Source organism: Raphanus sativus, chromosome 8 (assembly GCF_000801105.2).
Source record: "Raphanus sativus cultivar WK10039 chromosome 8, ASM80110v3, whole genome shotgun sequence".
In the NCBI taxonomy this organism is placed as follows: domain Eukaryota; kingdom Viridiplantae; phylum Streptophyta; class Magnoliopsida; order Brassicales; family Brassicaceae; genus Raphanus; species Raphanus sativus.
In genome coordinates, this window is record NC_079518.1 from 4,920,624 (window position 1) to 4,937,956 (window position 17,333).

The 17,333-nt window shown below is 39.2% G+C and overlaps 6 protein-coding genes across 8 annotated transcripts; 5 read left to right on the forward strand and 1 right to left on the reverse strand.

Moving 5' to 3' along the window:
* The first annotated feature begins 1,420 nt into the window (after positions 1–1,420).
* Positions 1,421–5,158, forward strand: LOC130499132 (inorganic pyrophosphatase TTM2). Of its 2 annotated transcripts, XM_056993051.1 has the most exons (12): positions 1,423–1,631; positions 1,949–2,299; positions 2,382–2,496; positions 2,579–2,774; positions 2,857–2,970; positions 3,058–3,231; positions 3,324–3,518; positions 3,699–3,821; positions 3,913–4,040; positions 4,140–4,254; positions 4,341–4,622; positions 4,715–5,158. In XM_056993051.1, the coding sequence occupies exons 2-12, from the start codon at positions 1,957–1,959 to the stop codon at positions 4,955–4,957; spliced, it is 2,028 nt and encodes a 675-aa protein (XP_056849031.1). In that variant the 5' UTR covers positions 1,423–1,631; positions 1,949–1,956; the 3' UTR covers positions 4,958–5,158. The 2 variants fall into 2 exon arrangements, with proteins under 2 accessions (XP_056849032.1, XP_056849031.1); XM_056993052.1 differs by lacking the exon at positions 4,715–5,158 and having other exon boundaries at positions 1,421–1,631; positions 4,140–4,217; positions 4,341–4,484.
* On the reverse strand, positions 4,996–7,154 carry LOC130499133 (uncharacterized). Its single transcript, XM_056993053.1, has 8 exons — positions 6,755–7,154; positions 6,551–6,631; positions 6,407–6,466; positions 6,255–6,298; positions 6,065–6,107; positions 5,901–5,972; positions 5,710–5,811; positions 4,996–5,618 (listed from the first exon to the last, which is right to left on the reverse strand). The coding sequence occupies exons 1-8, from the start codon at positions 7,100–7,102 to the stop codon at positions 5,499–5,501; spliced, it is 870 nt and encodes a 289-aa protein (XP_056849033.1). The 5' UTR covers positions 7,103–7,154; the 3' UTR covers positions 4,996–5,498.
* Positions 7,155–7,622: 468 nt separating this feature from the next.
* On the forward strand, positions 7,623–9,504 carry LOC130498564 (uncharacterized). Of its 2 annotated transcripts, none has more exons than XM_056992031.1 (8): positions 7,623–7,944; positions 8,028–8,155; positions 8,326–8,363; positions 8,459–8,569; positions 8,669–8,748; positions 8,854–8,890; positions 8,990–9,031; positions 9,143–9,504. In XM_056992031.1, the coding sequence occupies exons 1-8, from the start codon at positions 7,705–7,707 to the stop codon at positions 9,175–9,177; spliced, it is 711 nt and encodes a 236-aa protein (XP_056848011.1). In that variant the 5' UTR covers positions 7,623–7,704; the 3' UTR covers positions 9,178–9,504. The 2 variants fall into 2 exon arrangements, with proteins under 2 accessions (XP_056848011.1, XP_056848010.1); XM_056992030.1 differs by having other exon boundaries at positions 7,626–7,944; positions 9,138–9,504.
* A 146-nt stretch (positions 9,505–9,650) lies between these two features.
* On the forward strand, positions 9,651–10,539 carry LOC130498565 (uncharacterized). Its single transcript, XM_056992032.1, has one exon. It carries the CDS (start codon positions 10,069–10,071, stop codon positions 10,432–10,434), a length of 366 nt encoding a protein of 121 aa, XP_056848012.1. The 5' UTR covers positions 9,651–10,068; the 3' UTR covers positions 10,435–10,539.
* A 365-nt stretch (positions 10,540–10,904) lies between these two features.
* On the forward strand, positions 10,905–13,628 carry LOC130498443 (probable isoprenylcysteine alpha-carbonyl methylesterase ICMEL1). The gene is made up of 11 exons (XM_056991810.1): positions 10,905–11,363; positions 11,443–11,519; positions 11,604–11,673; positions 11,763–11,843; positions 11,936–12,010; positions 12,180–12,281; positions 12,376–12,516; positions 12,665–12,730; positions 12,827–12,970; positions 13,073–13,163; positions 13,242–13,628. Exons 1-11 carry the CDS (start codon positions 10,999–11,001, stop codon positions 13,392–13,394), a joined length of 1,365 nt encoding a protein of 454 aa, XP_056847790.1. The 5' UTR covers positions 10,905–10,998; the 3' UTR covers positions 13,395–13,628.
* Positions 13,629–14,128: 500 nt separating this feature from the next.
* On the forward strand, positions 14,129–17,273 carry LOC108822385 (protein decapping 5). The gene is made up of 8 exons (XM_018595439.2): positions 14,129–14,455; positions 14,679–14,779; positions 14,853–14,930; positions 15,006–15,968; positions 16,185–16,256; positions 16,367–16,534; positions 16,625–16,735; positions 16,848–17,273. The coding sequence occupies exons 1-8, from the start codon at positions 14,302–14,304 to the stop codon at positions 17,016–17,018; spliced, it is 1,818 nt and encodes a 605-aa protein (XP_018450941.1). The 5' UTR covers positions 14,129–14,301; the 3' UTR covers positions 17,019–17,273.
* Positions 17,274–17,333: the final 60 nt, after the last annotated feature.

Sequence of the window (17,333 nt, forward strand, 5' to 3'; positions counted from 1 at the left end):
GGTAATAACTCATAGATCATCATTAATTTAGCAATAAATAATATAATGTTATAAATAAAAATATAATATTATTTTGGATTTTTCAAAAGTTAATTATCTTTTATAATTATTATTAGTAAAACAATTCTTCAAAATTATACAGTTTTTAAATGTAATTTTCTAATCCAATACTATTAGTTTATTTTTAATATCCATAAATTTTAGAAAATTATTTAGTTTTATGTTTTGATAATTATACACTTAACAAAATTTCTCTTACATTTACAAAATTTGATTGAATATATTTTAGAAAAAGATATACATATACTCCCTCCGTTTCATATTAAGTGTCGTTTTAGAGAATTTTTTTCGTTGCAAAATAAGTGTCGTTTTAGAGTTTCAATGCAAAATTTATTAACTTTATTCTCCATTCTATTTTTCTATTGGTTGAATTGTATCGGTAATGATGTTTTTATATTGAAAATATGTAAAATTAAATGCTTTCTTAATCCGTGTGCACAAGTCTAAAAACGACACTTATAATGAAACAGAGGGAGTATATTACTAAATATACATTGAATAAAAATATTTTTTTTAATCTTAAAGTTTTACATATGATTAAATTAAGATTATATATTGTAAGCAAATAATAAAATCAAAAATTAACAAAATAAAAAATTAATAAAATTTTTATTTTAAAATAAATTATATTTTAAACTTTTATTTCTGCACATGGTGCAGAAAAACACCTAGTAAAAATAGTAAAAAAACCTAACAAAACTACTGTAAAAAGCAACTACAAATTCAAATATTGTATTTGTTCCTTCTGTGCCCAAAACTACCTAAAGAAGTAAAGTTCTCTAATATATCCACCACTTTATTTTTGTGCACTTATAGTAAGCATATCTAATTTTTGCTGGACGTACATTCTAAGTTCTCTAATATATCCACCACTTAAATCAAAAATATTTGTATTGATAGAAATATCAAATATCTATATTTTTCTATTTTGGTGATAGTGAAATATTTTGCATATATATATATATACATATATTATCCGACTTATAAATTTATATCAAATATATACATAACCTTTAACTGGTAGAAACATTCACTCGTCGTACTAAATTTATAATTTTGTTTATAGCTGCTATGGGAAATATATAAAAGTAAAAAATAGAAAATATATCAACTAAGAAATTTATAATTTTATACAACAAAAACAAATATCAAACAAAAAGTCAAATAGTACATGTTGTGAAAATTATAGAAAGTAGTATATATAAACTAAACGCATTTTCAACTTTAATCTGATTAATAGAATCGTTTTTAACGTAAAAAAAATATTTAGTCCGTTAAATATTTTTGAAATATTTAAATATGGAGAGAGAGAGAGAGAGGCAGTGAAAAGGTATTAATAATAAATGAGTTTCTTAATAAATTGGCTCTCTCTCATTCATTCTCTCTAAGAGTAACGTTACCTCGTGGGTCGGCCAGATCTTTTCGCCAGAGATTCTCTAGAAATCTCTCGCCTCCCGATAAAAAGCTCTCCACAACAAATCCAAATCCCCAAATTTTTGTGTCAAAATCGAATTGAAACTGCTCCGCGAAAGTGAGACACAACCAGGAGCCTATCCACCATTTCTCTCTCTGTGAGTGCCTCCACACAAATCGCCTTCCAAGTTTTCATTTTTTTCCGTTAATGGGTCCTTCCCGTTCGACCCCCTTTTCACCCAATCTAGTTTCTCTGTTTGTGTGTTTCTCACTGTTTGATCGTTTCTTCTTAATGGGTTTAAAGGATTCGTTTGTAGCTTTTGGCCTAATTGTTACTGTTCCTATGAGTTTTAACTGTAAAATGTGAACTGTTCTGTTGTAAAAATCTTGTCTTTTTGTGTAACCTTGTGTTCCAAAAGGTTCTGTCTTTTTCAATTTCAAGTATGCTCTTTTTTTGTTTTGTTTTGTTTTGCAGTTTGTTTCATGACGGGTCAAGACGTCAATGGGATCGAGTTTCATCTGCAGAGACACGGACTTGTGAAGGAGCAAGTCCAGTTGGTTAAGAGAAGAGGAGACTCGGTACGGTACGAGATAGTTCCTATTCAAGACCGCTTGTCATTCGAGAAGGGCTTCCTTGCGGTTATCCGTGCGTGCCAGCTGCTTTCTCAGAAGAACGATGGGATTGTGCTGGTTGGTGTCGCTGGTCCGTCTGGTGCTGGCAAGACCGTCTTCACCGAGAAGATACTCAACTTCCTGCCTAGTGTTGCTGTCATATCGATGGATAACTATAATGACGCTAGTAGAATTGTTGATGGCAACTTTGACGGTAACTTAAAAAGTCTCATCTTTGATATTGGCCCCATGAATAAGCTATTACAAATTCTTTTTTTTTTTAATTGGAAATGTAGATCCCCGGTTAACGGACTATGACACATTGCTCAAGAATCTTGAAGATTTGAAGCAAGGGAAACAAGTCGAGGTTCCTATATATGATTTTAAGTCCAGTTCTCGTGTTGGATACAGGTAGACAGACAACCAGCATGGTCAACCATTGTGTTCTTTGTGGTTTATTCTACTGAAGACATTTTTAAAAAAATTTTGTTAGGACACTTGATGTTCCAGCTTCTAGGATTGTGATCATTGAAGGAATCTATGCGTTGAGTGAAAAACTGAGACCTTTGTTGGACCTTCGTGTGTCTGTTACTGGTGGAGTTCACTTTGATCTCGTTAAACGGGTTCTTCGTGATATACAACGTGCAGGGCAGCAGCCGGAGGAGATCATCCATCAGATATCTGAAACTGTTTGTTCTTTATTTCTTTTTATATATTTGCTTCTTGGCTGTTATTGGTGAAGTAGAGTAACAAGATCCACTGTTCATGTAGGTGTATCCGATGTACAAGGCTTTTATAGAGCCAGATCTTCAGACTGCTCAAATTAAGATCATTAATAAGTTCAACCCCTTCACTGGTTTTCAGAGCCCAACGTACATCTTGAAGGTTTGGAAAATGAGTTTGATTTGGTCCTGTAATCTTGTCTGCGTTTGGTTAATCTGAAGTTCTTTTGCTTTTTTGTTTTGTTGGTAGTCAAAAAAGGATGTATCCGTTGATCAGATCAAGGCGGTCCTTTCTGAAGGACATACAGAGTCTAAGGAGGAGACTTATGATATATATCTTCTTCCTCCGGGTGAAGATCCAGAGTCGTGCCAGTCGTATTTGAGGATGAGGAATAAAGATGGAAAGTACAGCCTCATGTTCGAGGTTTTGTTCCTTTTCAGAGTTTTCTTTTCATGTTTTCTGACAAGCTTAAAATGATGTGGTGAGTACTTATGGTAATGGTTTTTGATATCCAGGAATGGGTTACGGATGCTCCTTTTGTCATATCCCCAAGGATTATTTTTGAAGTGAGCGTTCGTTTACTTGGTGGTCTCATGGCACTGGGATACACAATAGCAACCATACTTAAAAGGAACAGCCATGTATTTGCTACTGATAGAGTGATTGTGAAAATCGATTGGCTTGAGCAACTGAATCGTCACTACATGCAGGTTTGTGTCTATCTTAACTCATTCATCACAATTTCCTTGAAAATTGGTAGCATCTTGGCATAGTAACTGTAGAAGAAATTTATATATAATGGCTTTATGATGGCATGCTTGTTCCCAGTAAGTATAACATTTGTTTATCAATATGACTAATAAATAGAAATGTAAATTTGTTGTAATCAGGTGCAAGGTAAAGAACGGCAAATTGTACAGAGCACTGCAGAGCAGCTAGGACTGGAAGGGTCGTTCATTCCACGCACCTATATTGAACAGATCCAACTAGAAAAGCTTATAAATGAAGTGATGGTATGATTTGCTGTTTCAGGCTATGATCATTTTTTTTTTGGATTTTTTACATCTCAATTGGTACCTGATTAGAAGTCCCATCTTATTACAGGCCCTGCCAGATGATCTGAAGAACAAGCTTAGTTTAGATAAGGATTTGGTGTCTAGTTCAAGCCCCAAGGAAGCACTCTTACGAGCGTCTGCAGATAGAGTAGCCTTGAGAAATAAGAACCTCCAAAGGTACACACACACTTCTTTTGAAAGAGTGTTTTGAGTAAAGCTTTGTTGCTTCCAAATCCATGTGTCCTTTTAAGTAGTTATGCCGTTTATGATACACAGAGGTATGTCACAGTCGTATTCGACTCAAAGAGATAAGAATATCTCCAAGCTTGCTGGTTTTTCTTCAAGCGATAGGAGGTACGAAGAAAGAGTCCACGACTCACTAGCGAACGAGGTTCAAATTTTGTTTTCCTTCATTCCTCTCTTGGCAACTTTGGAGTGTCGTTATTGAAGTTAACAGTGCAATTGTGTATTTTTTAGGGGTTTATGACTCAGCTTTCAGAACAAATATCAACTCTCAATGAGAGGATGGATGAGTTCACAAACCTGATGGAAGAGCTAAACTCAAAGCTGAACTGCAATAAAACCCCTCCAATACAGCAGAGCATGTCACTCCAAGCAGAAGTATGCAATGGCTCAGCACCAACTTCGTATTTCATTTCTGGTCTGGACAATGGCTGTTTGACAAGTTCCATAATGCCTCATTCATCTTCATCTTCCCAGTTAGCCAAGGATTCGCCATTAATGCCAATAATTGAAGAGGCAAGTCATCTTTACATTATTTTTCTTGCTTTGTAAAAAATTGGATTTGTATTAACATTTTACTTGAGTTGCTGTTTGCTGGTGCAAAGCAGATATCGACTCTCTCACGTGGACAGCGTCAGATGATGCATCAGATGGATAATCTGAGCAGTTTGGTCAGAGGACAATCGGCCGAACTGGCACGCCTAGCAAGAACAGGAAGCAGCAATAGCAGCAGCAGATCAAGCAAAAGCTTCTTCTTATCCAACGTGGAATCTAGTAGCCTCCCTCTCGTGTTAACCTTGGCTCTTTGCAGCGTAGGAGTTGTAGTGATCAAGAGCTACATTATTAACTAGCGGCAATTACATCAAATAACCATGATGGATCTTCTCTCTTCTTTTTTTTTTTTGGTTATTTTTCTCACTGGAGGCGTTTTGTGAGAGCTTCCGTGGTTTGGTTTCTCTACGTAGACGATGAGACTGATTCGCTTCACCTAAGTTAGACATTTGGAATACATTCTTGAGTAGCTCTATATTTAATAAGATTACTCTTCTTTATGTTCGTTCTTACTCAAAGACGAGACCTGGATGCTAATGCTATTGACATCAAATGCCAAGAGCAACTTTGTTTACATAAAAGAAAAGGCTAGAGTCGTTGAAATGAGACAATCTACCTAGGCTGATGAGGACCACACAGAGTGTTCCTTTGATCTGTTCGGTTTCTGAGTGTGATATGAAAATTAGAGTACTGATCAGATTATAAACAAATTTTTGTTTGGGGTTTGGATTTGCTTGTGAGCACTACAAGTTTTACAAAAATATGCTCCACCAAAGATGCTCTACACAAAATCTACCACCAACTCTGCTTTCTGTTTCTGTGTGGATCCTGTGAATACCATCATATTGCTTTGTCTAACCAGGCAGGTAACCTCAACGAAGATTTCATCCCAAGTCTTGTGAGGAAGATTGAGTAGAGGATATGCAGCAACAGCACAAAGAATCCACTGTTTAGCAATAGCTGTTGACAAATATCAAAGGTAAGTTTCTCAGCTTCTTCTATCTTCCAGTGTATATGGGGAGAAGAGTGATAAAGAGATTAGATTGCGTACCACTGTTCCGAATATCATATAGATGAGGCTCATGGAAGGCATTAGGTTCAGGCCCATGGCAGTGAAAACATAGGAGAGAGAGGCGTGGATGTTGATTGTGATCTGCAAGAACAGTGCAGTAGGAGTTTTGTTTATGCAAGATTGTTTCTTTGGGTGAAAAGAGTGATGGGTTTAAAGGGAAAGAGGCTTACCACAGCAAGAATGTTTTCTCTTATTAGGAAGGATGATGTCAGAACATATCCTATGAGACCCAATGCTCGGACCTGCACGAGAAGAAACACGTAAATACAAGTAAACAAGGTAGAGACTAAAATTATATAACTAATCTGTCAATTGCTGGAAGCACAAATTTCACCATTGTGCACAAGAAAATGGAGAGACGCCAGCTTGCCTTCATCCTGAGAACAGAATAACATTGTGAAACATAAGTAACTGAGATAGTGTTAATCTGAAGTAATCTAAGTCCAAAACTTCAGTCATTTTGTAGTGGTTGAGAACTAAAAGCAGTGCAGGATAGAGACACGAGTATATATGAGTTAACATACCTCCACAATGAACCAATTGCAAGCCCCAGAAGACCATGCATAAGCTACAAGAGGTACCCCCCCAAAGTTAAAACCAAAGTCATGCAATCGCGAAGGCATTAGAAGATACAAACTCTGCTTGTTAAGCTAGCAAAGAGGAGGGGAGGGCTTACAAAGTAAGTTAAAGCTTTGACCGGACCTGATAATATGAACAAGAGCATGACAGTAGCAACCTGATTAAAACAAAACCAAACACCACAAAGACTTGAAGCACATGTGCCAACCAACAAAAAAAAAGGAATGTCCTTTTACATTACCATTGTCTTCCTGCCGCCTGCGATGTTCCATCTTAACGAAGAGATCACTATTGGCAATGCGAAGAAACACCCAAAGTAGTTCTGCTCGTTTCAGAAAACGTAACTCCAAAACATCAAAAGTTATCATTTTTATAGAGCTAGAAAGCTGAAAGAGGCCTCCTTTCTTGATCAAACGAACAAAACACGAAACGGGTAAAATTAAACCTCGATGGCGAGAGAGTTGCTGAGGAAGTAAACGAGTCCCGTGACGGCAGCGAACATGGCGCACTCCACCAGCCTCAGCGTCTTCTGGTAAACCAATTCATCTCCAGATTCTTCTCTCTTCCCATCATCCTCTTGATTACCTGAGAACGAAGCTCTGGTGCTGGAGATGCTCGAGAGTGCGAAGGAGGTTCGGTTGGAGGTGGAAAGGAGAGAGATTCTGGGTCTTTGTGGAGAGAGTGACAGCAGAGAAGAAGAGGAAGAGGAAGAGGAAGCAAAGGAGTGTGTAGTGGCGAAACGGTAAAATTGAGTAGTGGTGGACTGGTGATGAATCGTTTTGAGGAGATTCATGGAGGAAGAAGAGAGAGAATGAGAATATTTTTCCACACGAAGACTCTCTTCTTCTCCGTCTATTTGAAGATAATAAAACTGTTTGTAGCATTGGGCATTTTAACCGAAATTAAAACCAAACCACAAAACCGAAATTTAAACCGATTCAGATTTATATCAGAAAGCCCAAAATTAAACCGAAATTAAATCTAAAAAACAAATATATGAATACTGTTTATACATTTAAAAATAATTAACTATTGGTAATATTTAATTTTAAAATAACTAAATATTCTCAAAACATTATTCATAGCTTTGACTATACAACACAATCGATTATTTTAATGTTTTAAACTAAAATTTAAAATTTGTTATCTAAACCAAACCGTAAAACCGAAAATAACAACAAAACCCAATTTTTTTTTGGTCAACCAAACCCATTTTAAGAAATAGAAGAACCGAAAACCAAAAAAATTTGAAAATCAATAACCAAAATCCGACACAACACCCAACTGTTCTATTTGGATGTCTTAACCGGCTCACAGACCAAAAGGTGAAGCAAAGAGAGACTGGAAAAAAACCATTCTTCCTCTTTTTCTCATTAGATTCTCCCCAAATCATCTATGGCGGTGATCAGTCCAGCTACACGTATCGCCCCGCCGCTTCACCGGCCTTTTAACCACCGCTCTACACTCGCTTCCGCCTCCAAGAATCTCCTCTTCCTCAGAAACCCCGCTCCCAGTCCCCCGATCGTCGCCGTCCGGTGCCAGAAACCTTTCTCCGACAGCTCGACGGAACCCACGAACCAAGCCTCTTCCGTTTCGTCTTCCATCGATTTCCTAACCCTTTGCCATCGGCTCAAGGTAATGTTTGTGTGAAGGAAAAAACATATTAGATTCCCGAAAATCCCAAAGTTACAATCTTTTATATTTGGTTGGATGTGTAGACAACAAAGAGAAAAGGATGGATCAATCAGGGGATCAACGGAGCTGAATCGATTGCTGATCATATGTACCGTATGTCTCTTATGGCCCTCATTGCTGCTGATCTTACTGGTGGTGTTGACAGAGAAAGGTTCGTGCTTTGCCTCCCTTCTTTTATTTTTGAGATGACATAGGAAGGCTACTGTTTAGATTGTTACTATACTTATGGTTTTGAGAGTTAAAGTGAAGCAGCTAGTGTTCTGAAGCTTATTGGTCTCTTTCTCCATGTTCCTTTTTTTTTTCTTGGTGTGTCTTCAACAGGTGTATCAAAATGGCAATTGTGCATGACATTGCTGAAGGTAAATATACACATTTTATATGATCTTCTTCCGGAACTTAAAACTATACAAAATTGAAAAAAGCCTCATCTTTTTTTTCTCTGGCTTCTGAACAGCTATTGTTGGAGATATTACCCCATCTGATGGTGTGCCTAAGGAAGAAAAGAGTAGGAGAGAGAAAGCAGCTTTAAAGGAGATGTGCAAAGTTCTGGGTGGAGGCCTGAGAGGTGTGTGTATATACATACGCCTTTGCTCTTTGTCATCTACTAATAATGTTTTGGTTCTCAAAAACAGTAATTAATAAGTCAAATATTTTTAACGTGCAGCTGAGGAGATCACTGAACTTTGGTTGGAGTATGAGAACAATGCTTCTCTAGAGGCAAATCTCGTTAAAGACTTTGATAAGGTAAATTAAAATCATGGTTTTGCAACCGTTAATAGTTAGTATAAACTTTAACAGCACATGATTTACACTGACTCTTGTTCTTATTTTGCGTGGGGCGCTCTAAAGGTTGAGATGATTCTCCAGGCTCTAGAATATGAATCAGGTAAGTCTCAATCTTTTATTTTCTCTAGTCTTTCGTGCTTGTTACCCTCTCTTACAATACATCCCAAGAAATCTGAGTCGACGTTTGACATTGTGGCAGAACACGGGAAAGTGCTCGACGAGTTTTTCATATCAACAGCAGGTAGACAACCCATCTCATTCCCTCTCTTTCTCTTTACAGATTTAGAGTAAAGTCAAAATCATCTGACTTCATCGAAATACCTTTGCTCCTCCTACTTCAAATGCAGGCAAGTTTCAAACCGAAATTGGAAAGAGCTGGGCTGCTGAGATCAACGCCAGGAGAAGATCCCAATTGACAAACAGACAGAGATAGTAATCCAGTTGCAATAGTAGATTCCATCTCCCACATCTATCAACACTAGAAATCTTCAACTCCAGAACTAAAGCAGATGCCTCTTGAAACCAAAACGTGCAAGCTTTCTGTTGGAATTTTCAATTTTGTTGTGCAACGATCACAAACACCTGGTTCTTTTTAACTTCACTTTCAGTTGCTGGTTAAGTAGTAACCAAACTTTTAAGACATTCTTGTTGCTGAGAGAAAGTGGATCAGAGTTTGTTTTTATCAAAACCCTTTTAAGATATTTTTTTTTCACTCATGATGTATCAGAGAAACAAAACTCATTAGAGAGTGGTTAGAACCTCAAATTGCAATCATCTGGTTTGGTATTAGTCCGAAACTATGAAAGAACAGATGGGAATACGATAGGACGACGCGTAGTAACATACTCTGTCGGGGGGCGTAGAAAGAGTTTTCATTTTCGTACATGAGAAGTCACTTCTGCCAATCTATATTTACTTCGGTGATGTAACTGCTTGTTATCATGTCCTCTCAATGTTAAGCTAATAATAAGTCAGCAATCTTCTTTTATGTCACCAAACTTTATAATGACATCTGGTCAACTGACTAAATTTGCCAGAATATAAGACGAAAATAGACCTATTTGCCCTTTTGATGAACCTCACTCATGTTGTTGAATAGTGTTCAGAGGGAACAAGGATTCAAACAGCTACAGTTCTTTTGACGTCAAGATTCCTAAATATGCCGGTAGATATGTCTCAATCCTCACGTGGTGTATGTAATGTAATAACACTTACATTCTATATATTTTATTATCTTTTGTAAATCACTTGGAAGTTTTGTGCATTTACACAAGAGTGATGGAAGAAGATTGTGGTGCATTTGTAGCGGACTGTGTTGTTCTGTCATGCTGCTGCCAGTGCCTTGTGTTACAAGTCACTGGCTTTGTCTTGTTCAAGATCCCTCTGAAACTTGTGAAGAAGGTGAAGAAGTTTGTGAAGAGAAGACGTGGAAAGACCTTGCAGCCAAGGATGGAGGAGGATGTCGTCGTCAAAGAGGATGAGCACTGGTGTGGAAATGAGTTTGGTTTTGAAGAAGGCTCGTCAAGATTTAATTGCATTGAAGACATTGAGGGAATGTTGCAAGAGCTGTCTATGAATGAAGAGTTGGTGTTTGGAAGCTTCTGGCGCCATGAAGATTCTTCTGTCATCCTAGATGTCAAATAGTGAAAAAGAAAAAATCAGAGATTCTTACACATCTTGTTTGCTTTAAATTCTTGTTTGTGTTATCATTGATCACGAATAAAAGAAGCTCAAGGAGAGAGACCTCAATTCTCTTTCTCAAAAGACGGAGAAGAAGAGATAGGTAGCTAAGACTAAGTTGTACTTTTGTAGATTTTTCTCAACTCATTTGCAGTCTTCCACTTGGAGGTAGTCATGTATCATTTGTCACTAGAGAGCATAGCTTCAAAGCTCTCAAAGCAGAACTTCACTTACATTACCTCACTCGTGTGGGCTCTGTGACAAATGTATATGACCGAGTCATGTCGTCCAGCTCTACAATCAGTGTGAATAGAAAAAAAAAACGACTCAAGTCACGTGGGAAGCATTATTGAATCTGTGCACAAGTAAAGTATATACATTTGTCTTAGAGCCCATCTGGTTCATCACGGTTTAACTTCCTAGTACTTCCCAGACATCTCGCTCACTCCACTTGATTCCACAACAAACTGTCTCCGACTTCTTCTCTGTAACCCTAAAATTAGCCAAAAACGGCGAAAGAGTGAGAATATGCGGTCGCAGATTCTCCCATTCTCATACCTCCCTCCCAAATCACCACCACCCGCTAAGCAAACCATGTTCAAGCCTTTGATCTACGATCCTTCCGTCAAGCCTCTCCTCTCCCGGGCCTCCAGCTTCAACGGTTCTCTCGTCGCCACCGCCAACGACGGTGGCAGTTTAACTGCTTGGTTTCACAACAAACGGCGACGTTCCAGCAGCGATAATAACTGTCTCTCCGCGTTTCCCGATCACGCTAACGGAACCGACGGCGGCGGTGATAGCGGCCAGCAAACCATCGCTCAGGAGGTTACGCACGCCGCCGCCGAGACCTTTTTGTTGACTCGTCTCTGCTTGAAGCTTTTGAGCTATCTTGGGTATCTATTTGACGGAAAAAATGATCTTTCTGTTATTGGGTTTAAGATCATTGATCGCTGATCGTAAACTGTTGTTCAGGGTAGGCTATAGATGGATCACAAGGTTTCTGGCACTTGGTTGCTATGCTTTCTTACTGATGCCAGGCTTTGTTCAAGGTTCTTGTTGTAGTTTGGATCTTGTTACTGTCACTAAGATGATAAATATATAACTTTTCATTGCTAAAAGACTTTACTTTGCAGTCGGATATTACTACTTCTTCTCTCCTCACGTCCGTAGAAGTATAGTTTACGGTGATCAACCAAGAAACAGGTCATACTCTTTTACTGCTTATCACTTCTACTATGTAGATAGATGCTTTATGTTTTGTTTGTTTTGGTTTGGTTTGGTTTCTTCATCAGGCTTGACTTGTACCTACCTAGGAACTCTGATGGTCCAAGACCAGTTGTGGCGTTTGTGACAGGTGGAGCCTGGATTATTGGGTGAGTTATTGACATTATTTTCATGCTATTGTTTCGTTGAGGAAGAAACTGCAATCATCTTAGAGAATGTTTTGTGTTGTGTTTTGATGCAGTTATAAGGCGTGGGGTTCTCTTCTAGGACAGCAGTTATCAGAGAGAGATATTATTGTGGCATGCATCGACTACAGGTACATGATATATGTGTGCTTAATGTTTATTTTCTGGCACGCTGAATTTTGATGGTTTCCTCTCATATTCCATCACTTTCCACGATGTAGTTTGTTTTTTTTTTTTTTTTTGGTTAATGTTTTGATTCACTGTTTCTCCATCTCATTGGTGGCAACTTTTTTTACACAGGAATTTTCCTCAGGGATCTATTAGTGACATGGTCAAAGATGCTTCTTGTGGCATCTCATATATTTGTAATCATATTGCTGAGTATGGTGGTGATCCAAACCGGTAATTAATCCTGTCACAATTCTTGAACATGGACGCTCTCAAGTTTTAGATTTCTGGCTCACTGATTTCTGATCTTTTTTTTTTTGCCGTGTAGAATTTATCTGATGGGTCAGTCTGCTGGTGCACACATCGCTGCTTGTACCCTTGTAGATCAGGTTGTTAAAGAGTCAGGGGAAGGGGACAGTGTTTCTTGGAGTAGCTCACAGATAAATGCTTATTTTGGTCTCTCTGGAGGGTAAGTCTTTCATCTGATCCCACAACAACAATACATTTGAATTGAGATGTGTCAAGACTCAAGAAAGCTGTTAAACCAAGTTTCTTTTCAAGACTTCACAATAATCTACTCTACTTTCCTTAAAAATCTCTGTGATCCTAATCCACAGGTACAACCTTTTGAGCCTTGTAGACCACTTCCATAGCAGGGGACTATATCGTTCCATCTTTCTGAGGTACAGTATCTAATCTTGGTATAGCTTACGATGCTCACCTGACATGTAGAGCAACCTAAGGTTTAACGTGTGACTTGTGACTTTTGTTTTCCTCAGCATCATGGAAGGAGAGGAATCATTAAGTCAGTTTTCTCCTGAACTAGTAGTGCAAAACCCAAATCTCAAACACATTGTTGCTCGTCTCCCACCTATTATTCTATTCCATGGTACTGCTGACTACTCCATCCCTTCAGATGCAAGGTATGGTTAAACTTCCATAGCCTAGCGTGTACATGTCTTGTCTCGTGTAGTTCAGGTGGTTGATATGGTGATTGAACTTGTGGTACGTTATTTTTTTTGTAGTAAAACTTTTGCGGAAACTCTCCAGAGACTTGGAGGGAAAGCAGAAGTGATACTTTACGAGGGGAAAACACACACGGATTTGTTTCTACAGGTATAAAATGGCAGGTCTTGAATGTCTACTTGTACAAGAACCTGAATATTGATCTAGAAAGTTGGTTATATATGTTAGGATCCAATGAGAGGTGGAACAGACGAGATGTTTGAAGATATAGTATCGGTGGTCCTGGGAGACGACCCGGAAGTGATTGGTAAACGCGTAGACAGAAGGCGTCTTGTGCCTGAGTTCATGTTGAAGTTGGCTCACTGGGTCAGTCCGTTCTAACTCTCACTCTCTTTATATTTCCCAAAGAGAGCAGAGGAAGTTAATGCATCTGTGTATAAAGTACTTAACAAGGAGACAGATCCATTGTACTTCAAAGATACAGATGATTTTTGAACTCTGATCATGATGATGAAATTGTTTTCCAGTTTGCAGTACACGTTGATTCTTGTGTCATTCTTCGGTTTGTGTAATTGTAGAACAGGAAAGATCAGTGAAGTAAAAAGTTTATATTTACTGAAGTCTCATTAAACTGTATTGATCTTCTCCTTTCTTCTAAGAGTTGCCAGTAATAAGCTCTTTACAAGAAAAGACAATAGAAGAAAACAAAAGGTTATGTGAACATTATAAAATGTTAAGCAAATGTTTCGTAAGCAAAAGGCTAATCAGTGACTTTGCTCTGCGTCTTCGTCGTTTTGTGAGGTTTCACCAAGCTTAAACGCAGACGTTTAATTACGGAATCCAAATAACACAGGTCACGAGCGCAAATTGTCGACAGGCACAGGGTTACATTTGTAAAGACACGACTAATCATTACGAACACGAGCCGAGCAATTGGAGTGGCTCGTATGAGAACATCGTTGGTGAATGACGGTGAGGCCCCCGAACTTAAAACACGTGGCTTTCTCCAATTTGTTAGAAGATGAAAGTCACTGTAACTACACGAGGCTATTACAGTAATATAGGTATTTTCTCGGGGGCTTTTTATCGAAACGGATAAACAGAAGGAGAGGCTCGATCTCATCTCCCCACCCAAATCAGAGTAAACCCTAATTGTCTGTACCTTTCTCTCTCTCTCTCTCTCTCTCTCTCTTGAAGGGGATCTTTGCTTTACTTACTTTCTCGTGAATCTCTCTCTCTCTCTCTGTATCTCTGTGGATTCGTGGAAGAGAGACGACATAGATCCGGTATGGCGAGTGATAACACGGGCGCGAAATCGAGCTCATCCTCTGCGGATTCATACGTAGGGAGCTTGATTAGTTTGACTTCGAAGAGCGAGATCAGATACGAAGGCATCCTTTACAACATCAATACCGATGAATCCAGTATCGGTCTTCAAAACGGTACGACTCCGTTTCACTTCCGTCGCACGATTGTTAGATGCGTAGTGTATGATTCTGATTTTGTAAGCCTGTGTGTTTTTGAGCTTGAAAAAGTAGTGCTCATGTCTACTATCTAGGCTTATCAGATTGTAATCAAAGTCTTTGAAACTGTTGGTGGAGCCTTGAATAAGCTTTAGTATATCCTGCTGATCCGTGTAATTTGAATCGTATGTATGTATTGTAGTCCGATCGTTTGGAACTGAGGGAAGGAAAAAAGATGGTCCTCAGGTTCCTCCCAGTGACAAAGTTTATGAGTACATATTGTTCCGTGGTACTGATATCAAGGTATCCAATTGTGCTTATGCTTCTCCTTGTATCATCACCTTTGTACAAACTAATTATTCTTTATTGTTGGCAGGATTTGCAAGTCAAAGCTTCGCCTCCAGCTCAGCCTCCAGCCCCACCTACTCTTAACAATGACCCTGCTATCATTCAGGTGATTATCGTGCAACTGTTATAGAATAATCTTGCACAGATGTGTCTTCATGCTCCGATTGTCTTTGTTTTGCAGTCTCACTACCCTAGCCCCATCCCAACATCGAGTAGCCTGCCTCCTACCGTGAGCAGTTCACTGTCTGACATTAGTTCTCATAACGTCCAACCTGGGCAGCCTGGGATGGGATTCCAAAACTCGATGCCTTTGTATCAGCCTGGTGGAAATCTTGCTCCTTGGGGAGCCTCACCTCAACAACCACCTATGTATTGGCCAGGATACTACAACCCACCTCCCAATGGCCTTCCCCAATTGCATCAACAGTCTTTGATTCGCCCTCCTCATGGGCTCCCTATGCCCGGTTCCCTGCCGCAACCTATTCCATATCCTAACTTTAATGCCCCTCCACCTACTGCTGGCTCATCAAATATGCAGGGTTCAAGCTTGCCGGAACCACCCTCCTCACTGTTTCCTTATAGTAGCAGTTCTCAAACTCTAGCACCCAGTTCCTTGCCTTTTACTGGTCTACCTATGACACTGTCTTCAGGCCTGCAATCAACACTGCAGTCAGCACCATCTCCCTCCCTAGCTTCAGAGATGGCACCTCCTTTGTTTTCGAACAAAGCTCCTATTACTGTACCTCCTACCCTACCTCAGGATACTAACTTGCTTCCCTTTTCTCTACCAAGTACTAGAGCCACTGATACAAGTGCTGCTGGCTTTCCACTGTCTAACAAGTCTGGTGTAGTTACTGATCCTATTTCTGTGCCACAGACAACACCATTAGCATCTGCTTCTGATTCTGGAGTTTCTAGTTCGATTAGCCAAGATAAGCCAAAACCTTTGCTGGTTACTCCTGGCCAACTACTGCAGTCCGGATCTGCTTCTGTCTCTTTGTCCCCACCCTCGAACAACGCAGATAAAGATGCTGAGGTGGTTCAAGTATCATCATCAGCTGCCTTGGAACAATCTGTTCCAGTCCCATCTGAAGCTCAACCTCCAATACTGCCATTGCCTTCCTCTGCAAGGCCAACTCAGAAGGTTTTGTAACTTACTTAAATTTCCAAATCTTTTTATTTGCTTGCCATCCTTTTAAACGATAATTCTACTTCACTTGTTGATTGTGGTAATGCCAATTCTATGCCTCTTTTTCTTTGTCAAAGAGGCATGAAAAGCTCTTGTAGTCTATATTAGATTTTGTAGCTGATCTTCGTTGTTTGATGATTAGTTGAACTCATTTACTGATTTTTTCCTCAGCCAAACGGACACTCCTACCCAACCCATAATGGTTACAGGGGACGTGGGAGAGGAAGAGGAAGAGGAGCAGGGGTAAATATTCTTCTCTCGTATTTAGAATGCGCCAAGATCTACCACTTAAGTTATAGCTCATCAATCGTAACCATGCATTCTAATAAAGTAGTAATCCTCCTTGTTGGCAGCGATCACACCAGGTAATGAAGTTCACTGAAGATTTTGATTTCACAGCAATGAATGAAAAGTTCAATAAGGATGAAGTATGGGGTCATCTTGGGAAGAGCACCAATGGTGATGGTGACGATGATTATCCAGTCGTAGATGAACCTGAGGTGCCTAAAATCGAGGTCAAAGTAAGTGAAGTAAACTCATAATCAAGTAAAACCCCCATATTCCCTCACCCTCTCTTGTCTCATTCACCTTTTATTGTTGTATTGATGTAGCCTGTTTACAACAAAGACGACTTTTTCGATAGCCTCTCGTCAAATTCCGGTGACCGAGATTCCCAAAATGCAAGGCCTAGGTTCTCAGAGCTACGTAAACTAGATACTGAGGTACACTCTTTTATATATTTCCACATTCAAAAAGCAGAGTGGACATAATTTCCAAAATCTGAAGAGAAACTCATTGACACTTTTGACAAACGGTATTGGTATATGATTCCAGACATTTGGTGAGTTCTCAAGATTCAGAGGAGGCCGAGGAGGGCGTGGTGGTTATGGTCGAAACGGTCATTCCCGTGGTGGTTATGGTGGTCGTGGCTATGGCGGCTATAATGGGCGTGGCGGTGGTGGAGGCTACGGGTATGGTGGTCGTGGCCAAGGGAGAGGCGTGTGAAATAGTACTACCCTAAAAGTTGTGCTAAAAGGATTTCTAAAAGACTCGGGAATCCGATGGAGCTCATCATACTTTTGAGTGCTTTTGGTATGTTGCAATAAAACAAACACTTAAAAAGAGTCTTTATGTATTACTTTTGTTGTTAGAGAAACCCCACCTGTGTGGTTTTCGAGTGTATCAATTTGATTTGCGATCTTTTGTTATAAGACTTGGTAATACCCTCTTTCAGTATTCAGTGACATTTCCTTTTGTTTCTTTATAATTCGTATTAGCCTCTTTGCCTTGTGTGAAATTTATTATGGTGACCATTGACTT